The 19726-nt window shown below is 38.0% G+C and overlaps 1 protein-coding gene across 1 annotated transcript in view; it reads left to right on the forward strand.

Moving 5' to 3' along the window:
• The window catches only part of LOC114655082 (protein phosphatase, Mg2+/Mn2+ dependent, 1H), a 302991-nt gene that overhangs the window by 274623 nt on the left and 8642 nt on the right, over nucleotides 1-19726 (forward strand). Inside the window, 4 exon segments of the mRNA XM_051920275.1 lie at nucleotides 3880-3943; nucleotides 4517-4624; nucleotides 15122-15273; nucleotides 17279-19720. Of these exon segments, the coding sequence (XP_051776235.1) occupies nucleotides 3880-3943; nucleotides 4517-4624; nucleotides 15122-15273; nucleotides 17279-17426 (472 nt within the window). The 3' untranslated portion in view covers nucleotides 17427-19720.

Raw genomic sequence — 19726 nt, forward strand, 5'->3', positions numbered from 1 at the left:
CCGTGGCCAGGAGGTTGAGTTATCTGTGCAGCCATGGAAGCAAACGCTAGAGAAGAGTTGTATTCTCAAATGTGTTCACGATAATTTTTAGCTTCTGATGTTTACTGTGTAAGAAGCTGTTGTAAAGACACAGGTGGCTCCCGCAAGGGTGGTAAAGCTACTTTACCGTTGTGGCAGCACCTCGAGTACTTGTTGGATGTATTATGCTCAGCAGGCCAGTATAGTGCATGACATGGAAGACAACAAATAGGAATCGAGAAATGCCGTGTCGGTTGCGTGTGGGCGGGACCGGTTTTGAAGTGGAAGCAGGACGAACCAGAAAAGAAATATATATAAGAGATAATAATGCATTTTATTTATAGGGAACTTTACATTTGCAGTAAATTTCAAAGTGCTACATAAAAAGTTTAAACAAAGGCAAAACAAGTTAAAAACAGAGATAAAACAACAATAATTAGTAGCATTCTTGTTAATAAGCTTTCCTAAATAGAAAAGTCTTTAGCTGTTTTTTAAAAAAGCCCACAATCTGCTGTGTTCTTAGGCTCTCTGGTAGGGCATTCCAGAGCCGTGGAGCAGCGGCTGCAAAGGCTCAGTTACCCATTGTACGAAGTTTGGTCACAGGGGGGCGAAGGCGGTAGGTATTTGCAAAACAGAGGTTTCTGGCAGTGGATTGTAGTATAAGGAGTTCCTTAAGATATTGTGGAGCATTTCCATGGATACACTGGTAAGTAAACAAACAGAGTTTGTATTCGATATGGAGATGAATAGGGAGCCAATGACGTGACCGAAGAATTGGTGAAATGTGTTGATACTTCCGCACCCTCATTATGATAGTTGCAGCACTATTTTGAATTTGTTGGAGCTTTTAAAGGCTGTTGTTGGGTATCCCGATGAGAAGTGCATTACAATAATCCAGCCTGTAGGAGACAAAGGTATGAACCAGCTTTTCAGCATTACAGAGGGAGAGGCAGGGACGGAGTTTGGCTATATTTTGGAGATGAAGGAATGCAGTTTTACAAAGGTGATGGACATGCATATCAAATGACAGATAGGAGTCTAACTTGACACTCAAATTTGTAACTGACGGGGAGAGGGTAATGGTACAATCAGAAAAGGAAATACAATTTACTGAGGAACGAAGTTGATGGAGGGTACCAGCTAAAAGAGCTTCAGTTTTGGTGCTGTTCAGCTTGAGGAAGTTCTTGGACGTCCAAGCCTCAATCTCATCCAAGCAAGAGGAAAGAGTTAATGGAGGTGTAAGTGAGGTCGAATCCAGTCTCACATAGAGCTGCGTATCATCGGCATAACAGTGGAATGAAATTCCATGCCTGCTGATGATGTGACCCAGGGGTAGCATATAGATGTTGAAAAGGGTCAGCCCAAGGACTGATCCGTGTGGGACCCCAAAGGTGACAGTGCGGGTACGAGATTTAACGTCCCCTAGGGCCACATACTCAGCCCTATCTGTGAGATAGGACTCGAACCACTCCAGAGCAATGCCAGAAAGTCCAATTATATAATGAAGATGATGAAGGAGAATATTATGTTCTACTGTATCAAATGCAGCTGTGAGATCCAGAAGGATAAGGAGTGATGGAGAGCCCTGGTCAGCAGCCATCAGGAGGTCATTGGTGACTCTAATCAGGGCTGTCTCTGTATTGTGAGAAGATCGGAAACCAGATTGAAATTTTTCAAACAGATTGAATTTTTTGAGGTGATCCTGAAGCTGGACCAAAACAACCTTTTCCAAAACCTTAGACAAAAATGGAAGGTTGGAAGGTTAGTTTGCTATCACTTCAGGATCCAAAGAAGATTTTTTTAAATGAGGTCTAATTTTTGCGGTTTTCAAAGCCAATGGGACTAAGTTGCTCTGGAGAGAGTGATTAATGATATCAGCAATAAGAAGGCTTAAATCCAATTCATTAGCTTTTACCAGAGGAGTGGGAAAAGGGTCCACTGAACACATTGAAGGCCTCATCCTCTGGATGATGCCCTCAACTTGTTTAACTGTGGTACAGAGGAACTGGGAAAGGCAGCCCATTCGCTTTGATGTAGAAACATCCAGCAATGGAGGGCTAGAAACAGACAATGAGGAGCGGATGATGTCTACCTTAGAGGTGAAATATTCAATAAAATTATTGCACTGCTCCTCTGTGAAATTATTACAGGCATAGGTATGAGGATTGAGTTAATGATTTATCATGGAAAAAAGTTGTTTGGAGTTTCCAGGACTGTTATTAATTAAATTTGAATAGTATTGAGATCTGGCGGTGGACAGTGCTCTAGAGTATTTTTTTTTGGTGTTCTCGATAGGCTAATTTGTGGACCATTAAACTGGTTGCAACAAAACACTCGAGGGCTCGCCTTGCTGCTTTCATCTGTCAAAGCTCACTTGTAAACCACGGGGCAGATTTTACAAAAGAAACCACTCGTGATTTAACTGGGACATGGGTCTTAAGGATGTTGTGGAGCCCATTGTAGTAGTAATCGACTAACTCACTGACAGAAGAAAAAAGGGAGCAATGGAGAAGTTCTTAATGTCAGCATTTAAATCATTTCAAAAAGCATTTTTTTCAGGCTCCTGAAGCGGATACAGCGCTGTGGTTTAGAGTATAGTGAATATGTGGGTAAATCCATTGAAACAATTTTGTGATCGGAAACACCCAGATCAAGTACTTGGAGGTCAGAGATAAGGACTGTGTCAGTAATGACTAAATCGAGGGTATGGCCCTTGTTGTGAGTGGGGACCTCGACAAGTTGCCTCAGATTTAGGCAGTCCAGAAGCTCTAAGAGCTGGGCAGCAAAATAATTAGGAACTACTCTGGGCATCTCTCTACTATGTTTCATTTTGCCGACATGCTTGCCTCGCTTGTGTATTAGCGACGGGAGAAAAAGTAAAAGGGATACCGTTTTGCTGATGTGCTTGTCTCGCTTGCGTAAGAGTTTCTCTCTTTTCTCAGCGGTTTTACTTTAGCAACAGAGTCGCTTTCTTCTTCTGACTCGTTAACTTGGGGCCACCTCTCTGAGCTTCATGATGTAGTAGCCTTGCACTTCCGGGCCGGATAGACAGACACACACACTTCCACATGTAGACGTTTATATATAAGATGATAACATTGTATTTCATAATAATTAGATAACTTCTACTAATAATTAGATGACTTTTCATAATAATTAGACGATACATTTAATTACATGTTTTTTCACAATTTATTGACTATATATTGCTGTACTTTTGCATGTGATAATTTAATTCATAATTGCCAGTTTATTTACTTCATTTTGACACAAGTGGTATTCCACAGAATTCATACTTCATAAGGGAAGGATGGCAAACTGCCATTTTTCTCATCTTGCTTCCTTTTGCATTCTCTTTATAAGGTATGAACAGAAGGGCTGTCCTATCTCCTCCTCAGCAACCTTCTAGAGCTGGGCTACCTTCCCAGATCATCCAGTCCACCTTCTGGGGCATGTCTTACATGATGCTGTTCTGGTGGGCTGTGAGGCCCCCGAACCTCTCAACTTCCTTTCCTGTTGTTTACCCCCTCTGATCCTATTATGTTTTACCTAAACATCATCAGAGTTCACTTGAAACAAGAATGATGCCCATCAGGGTTGGTTGTCTGATGTCTGACATCCAAATAGGCCAGTCCTTGAGCTGCAAGTCTTTGGGAGTCCAAGGAAGAAAATTCAAAAGACATTGAGGCTGTGAGCTTGTGATATCTTTTGAAGTGGCACAACAGCACATCAGTATATGATGTTAAATGTTTGGCTTTAGCCTTTTTTACATACAAATTTAAAACAAAAATTTGATTACTAATATTAAAAGACTTGTTGTATGCGTGTTACTGACAAAAGGCTGTGCTTTGTTTTCTCTAGGGCTTATAAAACCATTGTGGATGATGATCTGAAGTTTCCTCTGATATATGGAGAAGGCAAAAAGGTGAGCAGTTATTACTCGCTGTCTGACAAGTGTGACCCCAACATATATTTGTGTCCATTTTTACTTTTAAATCTAATGTGATAGCCATACTAGCTTAATATAAATATTGTTCTTGATTCCTTTCTACACTATGGGATGCTTATACATTTTCAGATTTATTGACTCTTAATTTATAGGAGCTTTCTGTACAGATTATTTTTTACATAAATGACATTTTTTGATTTTCGATTTCTTGAGAATTGTGTATTGCAGAAAACGTGTTTGTGGTAAGCATGGAGGATCACAAATGAACATCATCTCATTGTCAGTCTGTGATGAAAGAGTGTCTGCTCAAGGGATGTGCCTTCATGTAAGCTGGCAGTGAGAATCTAATGAGGTTGGCAATAGGTCACAAGTGCAATTTGCTGTTGAGAGAACTCCATAAAGGAGTGCTAAGGAAATGTACCATATGAATTAAAGTTCCCATAGCAGACAAACAGCGCTAAACTTCAAGTGCATATTCCAGTTTTTTCAGAAAAATTTCTTTAATTTTGTCATTTAAAAAAAATCACTTTGTCATCTTTTACTTTACAGGCACGGGTTATGGCAACTATAGGTGTTACCCGGGGACTGGGGGACCATGATCTGAAGGTTCACGACTCCAATATCTATATCAAACCATTCCTGTCCTGCTGTCCAGAGGTATCACTATTCACTAACCTTTAAATCATGTCTATATGTTCAGATTCACGTCGTGCAATAAGCACACTTTTCTTGTTCATAAGAATATACAGAGGCTGTCAGGTAGGTCTTTGTTTGAATTAAATTAAATTGTGGTCTTTTAGAATTCACTTGACACATGGTATGTATAGATAATAAAATAAGCGTGGCCAAGGTGGTTGGTCCCATCTCTGCTACTATCTCACTGAGTTGCCTTCAACTAACAGTGCTCCATCTCTAAAGTATATTAATTTAAACAATTATTATCTGTTCTGATCATGTATATCCCAATGGGTAAGGACATCGACCAAATACATTATACTGTCTACTGTTTTCCTTAGCAAGGGAGAACACACCATACTGAGCATTTCCAAACTGGCAAACTGATTCTAAAATAAGGGCAACAGAACTCAACTCTGGCTGGGTGCAGGAATGTCAGGTCACGAGGAGGATGAAAAATTCAGACACCAACCAGATGACCCCATTTAATTCAGTGACTTCCAACAAAAAGCATGCCTTTTGGCATTTGTATAATCAGCTGTTTGGGCAAATAATAAGACAAATATTAGGCTCTTCATTGCAGAATTAAGGATCATTTACTGGTGCTCCGGCCGGCCGGTCGCTGTGATCGTAAAAGACAGCTTCTTCCAGGCAGCCGGACTTCTTACATTGCATAGACCTAAATGTCCTCTCTGGGCGGTTTTTTGGAGCATGGGGGGAGAAGAAGACAATGTCAGCGACAGGGCCACCTTTCAACCCAGTGGGTTATCACATAACTTGATCGAGCACATGAGTAGCTCCTCTGATACAAATGCGTGACACAATACACAAAAATACAGTCTTTGACGTAGTTTTGGAAAAAAACAAATGAATGAATGAATGAATGAAATCCTCAGTAGCAATTTTTCACAATAATACCTTTAGCTTTTGGATCGTGTGTGTTACTGCAAGCTGTGAAATTTAAAAATTGCAATTTTAGATCTGTAAAATTGTACAAGATCTAGCAGTCCTTGGATGCACAAGACAGAAGCTTTCCCAATATTTAGGGCAGTTATTGTTTGGAAGTATCTGGGCCCTCTCCTACTGCAGTTGCACTTGTTTAGAGAGGATCAACAGTTGAACTAAAGAGGCAGACTTTCTTTCCATGTGCGTACTTAGATCTGTGCTGATCTGTTTGCTTGTATTTTCACAAATATTTTTAATGCTGCATTTCTTCTTCTTCTTTCGGCTGCTCCGTTAGGGGTCACCACAGAAGATCATCTTTTTCCATATCTTTCTGTCCTCTGCATCTTGCTCTGTTACACCTATCACCTGCATGTCCTTTCTCACCACATCCACAAACGTACTCTTAGGCCTTCCTCTTTTCCTCTTCCCTGGCAGCTCTATCCTTAGCATCCTTTTCCCAATATACCCAGCATCTATCCTCTGCACATGTCCAAACCAACGCAATCTCGCCTCTCTGACTTTGTCTCCCAACCATCCAACCTGAGCTGACCCTCTAATGTCCTTATTTCTAACCCTATCCATCCTTGTCACACCCAGTGCAAATCTTAGCATCTTTAACTCTGCTACCTCCAGCTCTGTCTCCAGCTTTCTGGTCAGTGCCAACCCATATAACAAAGCTGGTCTTACTACACCAAGAATTTCATGCTTCAGGCTATAAAATTGCCTTCATAATGCATGTTTTAAAGAGATTCACTGAGTGTAGCCTTCGTGATTACAGATCAGTCACCTTGACATATTTCATAATAAAAGTATTGAACAACACTGTCTAGTGAATGTTTGACTCCTTAGCAGTTTGCCTTCAGCACAAATAGCACAGTGGAGGGCCAAGGTGCCCCTGGTTCTTCGTGATACTCTTCAGTATCTAGAATTAACAAGTATGCACTGTACTGTATGTCTCAATCCTCTTAATAGACTACAGGTCTACCTTTAACAAGATTATCCCCTTCAAGCTTTTGACAAACCTGTGATGATCCAATCTCCAGCTTCCTAGAGTCTGGCACTACTAATTTTAAGCCTATTTTGGTTGCCTTAATGTAGTATTACTCCGTAGTTCTCACCCAGATTCTTGCTGGTATAATTTGATTCTCTTTAAAATAACCAACTCAGCCAAAATAAAATGACGATATTTTTATACTGTATATACATATAACAAAACAATGGCAGTTTCAAACAATTACACACCAAAACTTTATCCCATACATGACACATGCATGACATGAAATTAGCAGTCTTGATACAGTCATGCTTGCATTAGTTGATAAGCGATGGCTCAAAAAATGTTATGCTTCACCAGTTCCTCTGACCCAAGAAATGGTGAAATTAAGACAGGATTCCAAAATACTCTACACGACTATTCCAGATAGGAGAGTGCTGCTGCAGCTTGGTGTTCCACCAGGTTTATGCCTTACCAGGAAAGAACTTACATTCCTGCATGTACACTTTCCTTTTTGGTTATGATGGCACTATTGAATCACTGTTGTCAGTGGCTCAGAGTCTGAGTCAGTCTCTCCACACACACTACACTCAGCCCTTTTACCTTCACCACTATTTGAATTTCCAGTATGGCAGATCAGCTACTGAGGCCTCCATTGGACACAGCTTTCTAGGTCATCTATTCTCCTAACAGACATCCTTCTTGATTCATTTACACATAAGATTAATGTCCATTAGTAGTATAAAAAGTTTCATAACAATAATAATCACAATACATTTTATTTATATCAGCACCAGAACCATATTTCATTTTGTAGATAACAGACCCTAATCTCTTCTGTGCAACTTCTGATTACTTACATTTGAGCACTTATTTTGTGCAGAGTTTTCTGAATCTATGGACAGATGGTCAGCCCCAACCCAAACTAAATTGCCCACTGAAAATTGTACACATTTACGACACTTGTTTTATATTTTGCTTATCTGGAATTGGACGATGCCATCTTTCAATTGATCCTGAAAAAAAAGAAGTTAAAAATACACGAAAATGCTCTTGAAGGGAGAAGATTACTGTAAATCATCTGCCTTGCAGGACAAAAACAAAACAAAGTCCTCTATCCATCCATCCATTTTCCAACTCGCTGAATCCGAACACAGGGTCACGGGGGTCTGCTGGTGCCAATCCCAGCCAACACAGGGCACAAGGCAGGAACCAATCCCGGACAGGGTGCCAACCCACCGCAGGACACACACAAACACACCCACACACCAAGCACACACTAGGGCCAATTTAGAATCGCCAGTCCACCTAACCTGCATGTCTTTGGATTGTGGGAGGAAACCGGAGTACCCAGAGGAAACCCACGCAGACACGGGGAGAACATGCAAACTCCACGCAGGGAGGACCCGGGAAGCGAACCTGGGTCTCCAGGTCTCCCAACTGCGAGGCAGCAGTGCTACCCACTGCGCCACCGAGCTGCCCAAGTCCCCTATAGTTTAAATATTTTTTAAAATTCCAAAAGTTGCAAAAAAAGATAAAAAACAAAACAAAAAGGGGCTAATGGAAACAAAGGCTAAGAAGTCAGTCTGTAAAACTAAACACAAAATCCAGAAAACACAAACTCCAAAATCAAAATGATACATGCATAACTGCTCTTGACTCCACAAACCTGAATTAATGAACCTATGAGGGACTAAACTCCTTATATAAAGGCAGAGGGCAGTCCCTCAGAAGTGACATCATAGTGGCCCCGCCTCTTGGAGGTTCCATTCACAGAACACAAGAAATGTAGCCTTGAAGCATATAAACAATACATAACAATTATAAACATTGTTTGCATAAGACAATGTTAGGACAAATTATAAACAAACAAAAACACCAAAATAATTACAAAACAACAATAAAAATGAAAAAAACCATAAACCAGGGGACAACTGCAGGGCTGTATAATAACAACAAGTCTAAAAGATGTTGTTCCCTGGTTTATTTTTTAAGATATTCATCCTGGGTATGAAGTTAATCTGCATTCAGGTACTCAACATTACAGGGAAAACTTGGGGGTTGGTGGCAGGATTGGCATTCCAGCCACCATACACCAAAAAAAAACCTCGCACTGTTTGGTGTGGTGATGAGGTGTCACCCGTTGCATGACTATCCTCGGATCTCAATCTGGGTGGTTTGCCAAATGTGGTGGGTGCAGCAACGCCCCCGTAATCAGCACATTCTCTCAACCTCCTCCTCCTCCTAGAAGATACTAAAAAATAGATTTGGAAAAGACAATTATGTCATCAATGTGCAAAAAAAAGCAGCACTTTCTGCTTCAAATCTCTTAAGACCCTAAAATGTAGCCCTAGTATTTTTTACCTGAAAGGGTATTACCTTATACTGGAACAATCTATCTGGTGTTAATACTAGAAGCCTACGAAAAATCTTGTAATCCTGGCCCACCGTAAACCCCTTCGCACCTCTCCATCAGCGTCTTTTGTTTTGTAAATGTGTCGATCAGCGCAAGCAGCCTGCTGTCGAATCCCCCCAGCCTTGACAGAGCTTAACTCGGGCAAAAAGGTCTCCCAGCTCAAGCCAAGGCTCCTTATCTGCATGTGACGTTCCTGGAGTTGTACAGGGTAAATTATACAGTATATCCTTATTTGGAATACATGCATTTCATGTGTGTTCTGTGTCTACAAAGATCTGGGTAAGTGTAGGATGAAAGGAAATGTGAGACAAGAAATGCTGAACACATACCTAAAACAGAAACCTTTTCCATGTTATACTAATAATGACGTGAAGTGTATAATGTGTGAAGACTTTAGTCCAAATATCAAATAAACATGCGCGCTTTTACTAAAGAATATAACCAAAGAAAAAAAAAGCATTTGATTTACATGTTGCTGTCAATGAGTTACAAACCCAAACTCAAATGTCAATCGACAGAAAGCTAATACGTATACCTGGATGGTACAGAGGTAAGAACTGCTGCCTTATAACTCAAAGGTCCCGGGTTAAAGACTGGGCACTCTGCATTTTGAGTAGTGAGCGGCTATTATTATTATTATTATTATTACTATAATATAATAAAAACATACATTTGATTTGAGTCTGTAACATCCGGTGTAAATTTTGGCTACTTGTAAAAGTTAGCACTTGTTTTTTTATTATTCAGTTTTATTCTGACAATGACATTCACGTGGCACAATGAAACTGCCTCTACCTCTTTCAGTTGATGGCATTTATCTCCATTCTTTTCACAAGAGCAGCCTCTTAGGCTTCAGGGATTGTAGTGTTAAGACAGCAGTTTTATGCACTCTGTCTTTCTTCCTATGCACATCCTAGTGAGTTTAATACCATGTATGCCAATGACTTCAGTGTCTTATTTAGTGATGGCACAGACTAAACACTGAGACAGGTTTGAAGTGGATTAGAATGGACACAAAACCTATTGGTGCTATTGGCTTTAGGGTAGGAGCACTAGCAGAGACGCCTAAGTGGTGTTTGATGTTTTAATAATCCCTTCAGTGAGCATCTGTCCTTGAATAATTGGTTTGTTATTGTGGGATGCATGATAAGGTCAGTGCTACACTGATTCCTTGTGTATCTTTTGTGGACACAGTATTCCTCCCTCTCTTCATAGCCCACACCTTGGCTCAATGTTTCAGTCAATCTTGGATCACAAGAGCTTGGGACCAAATGTTAACCTCCCATAGATCTTGCAGTCAGATTTCTTCAACCATACACAGGTTTATATTACTGAAAACTACATCAGTTTTGACACAGGAAATGTTACTTTTATTTCTAATGTGAAATATGTTATGGTGTTGCAGCGATAGATAGATAGATAGATAGATAGATAGATAGATAGATAGATAGATAGATAGATAGATAGATAGAACAGGCAGCTCAATCATATTTCCATACAGAAATGTTGTTCTTAATTCAGCTGTCAGTGACTCATAAATGTGGGCTGTTATAGTCTGAACAAAAATGGCAGTGCACGTAGCTGACAAATGATGTAATTGATGTTAGAGTATGTTTTATTATTGACACATATAAAATCCCACAAAAATGGCACTGCTTGTAGAAGATTATTCATTGCTGTTTGTGAATCATGAGTAGCACATGAAAGCTTCTATACAAATAGGTGCTCACAGCATGGCCTGTTTTGTTGTTTTTTCAACTCCCCTAATAATTTCTATTATTAGTTTGCATCTCCGCACCCATTTCTATAGCTATTTCATCACACTAAGGGTTACTAAGGGAACGAGTGGATCTCATGTAGTAATGAGTGGGAGTGATGCGAGAGTGCCATACAGAGTGCACACCTGAACACATCTAAACAGTTGGACACCAAAGTACCTAGAAGACAGGCAGATATGATGCATTCCGTGATATCTCTGATTTTGTTTTATTATTAAATAACTGTTTTGCTTGTACCCCACTCTTCTTTACTGGATATGAAGTGGTATGGGAGAGCAATATGTGGACATTTGCATGGTAGCAAGTTGAGTTAAATAGAAAGCCAAAAAATGTGACTATTCCTCTTGGGCATTACTAATAGGATTTATCCTTTCTAACCAGATTACATACCAATCCTGACAATACAGAAAATCTCCCTCTCAGTTTCATAATCTTGCTTCTCCTCCTTTCTGCCAGTAAGCCTTTGTTCTGCTCACCTCCCACATGCAAGTTCACTTGACAGTTGGGAGTGGCTCCTTTACAATATGCAAGTTTTTGGGCTTAAGTGACTACACATATCATGTGACCAGGGTTATGAATGGACAATAGTTTCTATATCATATTACCTTCTGGTACCTCTAGGTATCGCTGCAACAATAATTACCAAGACAAGCCTAAAAGGTCCATAGGCCAGGCAATTCCCTTGAACAGCATGCTCCTTTTTTTCTGCTGTGTCCAAGATGAGCTGAGTTACTGCATCCAGTTGACTCATTTTATTCAAAAATTAATTTGGACACCAGTTTTCCTTCTCTTCTACTGTACTGTGAGCCTTTCTGTCACCTCTATCTAGCATATTCATTTCACAATTCTAGATACTGATCTAAGGAAGCCTGGTCTCTTCCCACTTGTCATGATCCTTGATGACAGTTGCACTGATTCTATATTATCTTCTTCTTATACATTTATTTTCTTCCTTTGCATGTTATAAAAACTAATGAGAGAATTCAGAGAACTATTCCATTTTTCTACCTAAAACTGACTGAAATGTTTTTAGTTGCTATTTTTATAATTATTTTTAATTAGAACCAGTATATTTAACTCTTGAGCTCAGAGTAACATGCCACTGACATGGTAACAAGCCAAGAGACATGGTCTTTTCTCCTCAATTCCCTCTCATCTTGATATTAACAGGGGCCAGTGAATTAATCAGCAGCAACAGCAAAGGTGTTCTAAGGAAAGTTAATAGGAGAGATGCATTTCTTAATCACTGATTCCCCGCAGTCAAGCAAGTTTAGTGTACATCGGAATAGGTGAAGAAAATTAAATTTGTAGATATGGTCTGACCTAATCAAAATTCAGACATAGACATTAGTGGTTTGTGGTAAAACTGGAAACAAACAGCTCATGTCTAAATATCCAAAAATGATGCTGAGCTCAAGCAGTTTTACAAGAAAAGCTGAGCTGAAGATTTTCTATAACATTGTGAGAGGTGAGACAGCCATTCTTGGTAACACCTGGCCATTCACAGTTATTGAGTACAAGCAGAAAACAGCTTTGTACTTAGAGAGTTAGATGTTATGTACAGTAGTTATTTCATACATAAATATAATAATTATCAAATAGTCTCCCTTTTATCTATTGTTAGAATATGGTTGAAGAACTTAGAACCTTCATAGAACACTGAACAACATTTTGCTTCCTTAACACATTGGGTGTATCTTATGGATTTTGGCCTGCTGGTCACAAAATTCACCTCTAAATCTTCACCTATCACTTTATTGCAGTTTTCTATTTTTATGATTTCCACTCTAAGTATATATATATATATATATATATATTATATATATATATATATATATATATATGTATATATATAAATATATATATATAAATATATTATATATATATATATATATATATATATATATATACATACACAGAGTATATATATATATATATATATATATATATAACGAACAAGAAATGCAGCTGTGAAGATCTGAAAGCAGGGGCTCTGCAAATAGGAATGCAGCTCGGATGTACCAAATGCTGCTGTTTCGTTTGTGGAGGGACAGCCATGCTAAAGAGTCTCCTTACATTAAAAAGAACTGGCCACTCCAGAAGCATTTGGTTCCTGGGCATAAAGATGGGTCCAACAAAAGACACTTTTCAAGCCAATAAAGACAGATTTGCCTCCTCTTAATTTAAAACTTGGACTAATGAAAAATTTTGTGAAAGTGATAAACATTAAAAGTGAAGGAATTTGATATTTGAGACAGATTTTTCAATTAATAACTAATGCCAAGATTAATAAAGGCATTTTTGTTGGTCCACAATTCAGACACCTCATCAATGACAAGATCTGCTAGAGGGATCGGAGGAAATCACATGGGAGACATTTGAGGATGTGGTTGAGAATGTTCTTTGCAACTACAGAACGGCAACCTACATCCAGCAGGTTGACAACACGCTTCATGCATACAAAACTATGAAATGGAATGTGTCGCTAAAGACTTATTTTCTATATTCACACTTGGACTTCTTCCTTGATAATGTTGGCATAGTCTTTGAAAAACATGGTGAAAGATTTTACCAGGTCATTGTAACGATGAAAATGTGGTATCAGGGCAAGTGGAAGTCATCAATGCTGGACGACTATTGCTGGACACTGAAATGAGAAGCATCAGATGCAGAGTACAAACGAAAATCAGTCGCAACATATTTGTACCTCAGTTGAACAAATGCAATAAGTCACTAAGTCGTTAAGCAGTTAAAAGAATACTCCACACAAAAACATTTATGTTACTTACTCCTTGAAGTTTGTAGTGGTGGCCAAGAAAGATTTTTTATGTTTTCATAAATGAACATGCATAATACATGGATTTTTGCTAAAATACTATTAATAATTACTTGTACTTATACTTGTAAGTATTAATAGTATTTTAGCAAAAAATACATATATTTTCCACATTCTGATAATACAAGTGACAAACGTTATGTGAGAATTTTTTTAACTTTTTTTCCATGGATGTTTTTCACATCGTTTGCCTTTGTTTAGAGTTGATCACGATCACCATTTGGTCCTATTCAGTTTGAATATTGTTCCATCATTTCTCCATGAATTTTTTTTCTTCTCCATCCCTACAAACTACATGGGGTAAGTAACATAAAAAAATATTTTTGGGTATAGTATTTCTATAAACATGCTAAACTATGGTGAATAAAAGCTAAACTTTTGAAAAGATTTGTTGTCCAGTGGAATCAGATAGTACAAATACAATTTCACATTGCTATATTTTTATATAGAATGTGAACAGCATTTTCATTTCCTAAATGTTCTTTCTTTACCAATATATCTGGATACCACCATACAAACCAATAGCATTTAAAAGGCAATAGTAGGCATTGTGATTTTGGCCTGAAGGGCATTAAAGAGTTGATGTTGGAGTTTATGTTTGTCATGTTTTTTAATATACATAGGCAGAATCTTGGGGAATGCTGAGGGCTGTGAGTGTCTTACCTTTTAGCCATTATGTCTTGTATTCTATATTGGTTTATTTGGTTAGTAAGAAACATAAATAAAACAAATGTTTTCCAAGTTTCTAGGTTTATATAGTCAATATTGGCACATTTATAGACAAAGCTCAGTGAAATTCGTATTTGCCTGTGCGAATCAACATGAAATAGTCATCACTCTCCAGTGCCGTGATCAGTAAATATACTTTACATTAAAATGTCTGTCTTCCTTATTTGAAATAGCTACCTAACCTTAAAAAGGTCCTTACGACATGTCCATACCCATATTCACAGTAAGAAAAATTGTAGTACAGCAGCTATTGGTCTGCTGCGAGAATTTAAATTTTTCAGAAAGTTAAGTGCATGAGTGTTATTTTTCTAATTACCTGAACATGAAGATATAAGTTATACATTATTTCTGCTAATTATTTATGTTGTCATGAAAATTGAGTAGAAATGTTTACATTTTTTACTTCAGATTGATTTAAAACGTGAAACATTTCTGAAAATGATCAGATTTATATATAAACATGGCCTACCTAGCTGTGCAGTCTTTAATAAAATGTAGCTGCCTTTGTCAGTGTAGGTTCCTACCATAAAGTATCTATCTATCTATCTATCTATCTATCTATCTATCTATCTATCTATCTATCTATCTATCTATCTATCTATCTATCTATCTATCTATCTATCTATCTATCTATTCTTCTTGTCCTCAAGTTAGACTCAAGTAACTGTACCCCAGCATAGAATTAACATGGTCTGAAATGGGGGACTGAATTGGTTTTATTCTTGCTTCTTAGGAGTTTGGATGTACACCATTTGTGAACTGGCCTTATTTTTCTGAACAGGTGAGGACATATAATCTGACTGAGTTTGAGCATGGACCAGATGACGTGCTCGTGTTAGCTACAGATGGACTGTGGGATGTCTTATCTAATGAAGAAGTAACAGAAGCTGTTACCAATTTCCTTGCAAACTGTGACCCTGATGATCAATTCAGGTAATGATGGTGCTGTTAGAATTTCATTTTCTATCAATTTCTAACAATTTTGCAAGCAAGTAACCTTTACAAATGATAAATGAATTTGTTTTCTATTGCTTTCTTTTATATAGTATGTAATTGCTTTTTTAGAAGTGCTTTAGCAAGAAAAATGTAGGGGTTTAGAGGAAAAAATAACAACAGATGAAACTGAGTTTTAAGAAGCAACCAGTGGCTTAGTAATTGGACCGGTAGTGATTAGCAATTTGTGAACAGTTTGGACAACTCTTTTCAATGATTCATATAAATGGAATCGTCAGCAAAAAAATGAATCAGTTCAATGGAACGCAATAGGACACGTGTACGGGTCGTGCATGACATTGTCTTCGTTTCATTATCATTGTCCACTGGTGGATGTGTAAAGTGCATGCACAAGAACCTACTAACTCATGAGTCTCAACTTATTTGATTTGTGAACAAGTCACTATCCGAGAATCAGTCTAGCAACTCTTGTTAATTTGATTGCTGAACCAGTGCGAACACAAGAATCAGTCTAATGATTCTTGTTCATTTGATTTGTGCATGAATCATTACTAATTGCACAATTCTCATTCACTTGTGATTCTGTAACATAACATCTTATTTTAAGTTTGATTATAATGGTAAATATATCATTAATTCTATATGCCGTGGACAGATGAATGAATACAAGGGGAGTCCGAAAAAGTGTTGGGGTGCCAGCTGAGTCACCACCTGAATTACAAACACTCATCAATCAAAATAAGATAAGATAAGATAAGAATAATGCAATCTTCTTGGCTTCTTAAGGTCGGCGGCTCTTGAGGGCAGGTCAGTCACCGGGAACTCAGTCCTTTACCAAGTCCGTGGTCCAAATGAGACGCCGACATCTGGAGGCGTCGCATTTTTATATCCCTTTGGCCAGAAGTGGCAGGGTTAATTGCCATCAAGGTTTGTCTTCTCATTGCTACAGAATAGAGAAAAAACTGTTGCCGACAGTGCCACCTCTTGTCCCAGCGAGGTATTGCGTACCTGTGATGAGCTGGGAAGGTGTTCCTCTGACATGCATGATGATGCCTACACACATATATAATTTATATATATATATTTATAAAATCTGTATTGAATTCCAAATATTTGTGAGGCAATCAGAGGGAGAACCCAATCCTGAAACTACAGTATAAGATATCCATAAAACTGAATCAAAAGAATTGATTCACCTAAGCGGGTAGTTCAAATGAATTGATTCAGTAACGAAATTTCCATCAATAATCAGTCAGATTGATCTAGAATCAAAACAAAGAAGAAATTCTAAAAAATCAGTAATCAAAAGAAATAGTAAAAAGAGGATTAAAATACAGGTAAAAATAAAAAATCCACTCCAATAAATATCGAGAATACAGTTGTCAAAATTTAGAATTTATCCAAAGATTGGATACCTTACTTACTGCACTGCACAACAGGGTGAAAATGTCGTATATTGCAATGCTGGCGGCTACGTGGATAGTAACAGGCACCATTGTTATAAACAAAATGGCTGCAACATACTAAAAAGGGGCATAAAGAGGAAGTACTCATGGGAAAAACCAATGGATTAATTTAGGATGACACTAAATAAGAGGGATTTACAGACACATAAAATTATTACTGGACCAAATGTATATCTGGGTAAATCTACAACAAATGAACTTTAGTGTGAATATTTGTGATGTTATATATATTTATAGCTTAAATATTACAATACAGTACAGCTTTACTGCTACAGAAGAAGCCTGAATAGCTGCTGGACCCTGTTGAAGTAAATGCAAATACTGGGGTTTTAAAAGTAAATATCGATTTGCCAAGATTCTGAAATGATTACACATGGGCAAAAGGCTTTCGTTTTGATGCATGCAATCAGGTCTATTTACATTTTTAAATTCTATTTGTCCACTAATTTCCTGATGTGTGCATGCCATTTATTAGATTTGTGGTCTGCTGCTCATGCCATATGATGCTCTTTTGACAGATACACTCTAGCTGCTCAAGATCTTGTGATGAGAGCCCGAGGAGTCCTGAAAGACAGAGGCTGGAGGATCTCCAATGACAGGCTTGGTTCAGGGGATGATATTTCAGTGTATATAATTCCTTTAAAATATGGAAACATACAACCCTAGATTATTACGGTAACCGAAGGGAGCATGAACCCCGTTTCTCCAACCCTTTTCTTATCCCAGAACATTATTCTGAAAACCCATCTCCTTTAGGATCAAAGTGATGACATTTAATTGTTGTAAAACACACTTCCCATTTGTACGAGTGGGTTTTGCTGAATTCCATTAAAAAGATGTGTTGGATCAACCACTGTGGCTCTGTTACAAATGAAGAAGCTTATACAGACTTAAAAAAAAAAGAAAAAAGAAAATCAGAAGCTCAAATGTGGCAGGTACAGCGACAGTGGAACAATGTGGAAGATTACCTTTGTTGGGAACGACAAGGCAGCACTTTGTACACAGTAGTTCTCATTGTGTAATTTAATTTTCCAATTTTTTCATCAGCTCACATGCTCAGGACGACTGGTGGAGCAGTTTAATTAAATCAGATTGGTGAGTTTTGTGGATGCTGCACTCTGCGGTCAGTGGAGTATTTTTGTATTGTAGACGTCGTCAATAGCCGTCATTCTCTCTGATCTACCAGTCCAATGTTATCCTTTTTTTAATTTTTAACTTCGTTCAGAGCGATTTATTTAAACTCTTAATGCTTGAACTGAACTTCAGTGAAATTCTGTATAATGTATAAAGAGAAATCTCATATGTATATTATGGAAAAATCCTTTTACAATCAAATGTAAAGTGCAAGGTATTTTATTATGTATTTAAACAGTGTTGTTCTGTTGCTGTGACATGTTGTTTTAAACCAAAAATAGCCATACTGCTCCTGTATATACCCTGCATATTGAAAAATCCATTATTAAGGTACCCAGTGACTTGATGGGCTATAAGTAGAAGTGGCATGAGCACACTGTGTGCCACAGGATCTCACCGCAAGGTGCATTTTGAGCCTTTCTCTTAATCTTGTATTTGTACTGCTCTCACAGAATCAGCAACCATTCTTCATCTAGGAAACAGTGCTTAAATAATGATGGAAAACGCAAGCTCTCAAGCACATGAGGAGCGAATTGATTCTTTGCAATATATAGAAAAGCGAAGAAGTGAGGATGGTGTGAGAATTCCAATTCCTGTTTTAAGTTGCGTGTGGCATGGTGGTGAAGAGGTCAGTGCTGTTAACCCCCAGCTGGGGGATACCAGGTTTGAATCCTGCACTCAGATGGTGTCTTGTGCGGATGCCGCGGATGTCAGGTGGGTGTAGGTTTGACCAGTTGGTTTGACTCCTGTGTGATTGTGCCCTGTAATGTCCAGGGTTGTTTCCTACCTTGCACACAATGCTGCCAGGATAGACTGTTGCCTGCATGTGGCTGTGGAATAGAAAGGGCAGCTCAGAGATATGGATGCATAGTTTCATATTTAAAATTTATCTGTACAGCAGATTTGTACACATTAAAAGCAATGCACTAAGCTGATGACAGTTTTACTTTATTGCAGTTCTTTAGGAGTTTTCTTTTATAAAACCAGTTATGTACAGATTTTGAACAATGTACAATAAATGTAATGATAGAGAGTAGAAGCAATCATGCAATATTTGGACAGTATGCACAAATCTAATGCTCACCGAGTTTCCTAATATATTTTAGGATTAATGAATATGGTACATTCTATTTTTTCAAATGTAGTTTTCAAGTACATTTGAAACATATTAAACATTGAATTTATTTATTTTGTATACTATAGTTTAGAAGGAAAATAATGTTGCAAAATAAAATATTTAAATTCTCATAAACAGAACTGGGGTGCACTTAAAACACTGGTTTGTGTAGATTGAAACTGGACGACTGCACAATTTATTTTGGTTACCTTTCGAGTAATGGATTTCAGATTAGTTCCAGTATTGTTCAGGATTTCTATGAAGATACATACAGTAGCAGTGTAATACAATAAACAAATGGGACCATTTTCTCTTCCCAATATAATTCCATCCTCACCTTTTGATTTATGCACTTGGAGCCGGAATGTTGAGATTCAATCCCTACAGAGACGCAGTGCAGGGCATTTACTGTGTAGCGAATGTCATTTGTCAAGCCGATGACTGATGGTAGGCCATCTCGATTAAGTCAGTGCACTAGAGCCAAGGATTCTGTTCTCGACAGCATTATTTACACACAGCATAAGCATGCAGTAGACCCCAAAATAACTCAATGTCGCTTTATTTATAATCACAGTAGCTAGATTTTGTTAATCTAGAAGTATGAGACTTCAATAGAAATATACTGAATAGGCCGTCATCTATTACCATACACATATAATTATTCAACTGTGTCTTTAACTGTGGGAATTTTGTGAAAACATCTGTGTGTGTTGGG

The sequence above is a fragment of the Erpetoichthys calabaricus genome, chromosome 1 (assembly GCF_900747795.2).
Source record: "Erpetoichthys calabaricus chromosome 1, fErpCal1.3, whole genome shotgun sequence".
Taxonomy (NCBI): domain Eukaryota; kingdom Metazoa; phylum Chordata; class Cladistia; order Polypteriformes; family Polypteridae; genus Erpetoichthys; species Erpetoichthys calabaricus.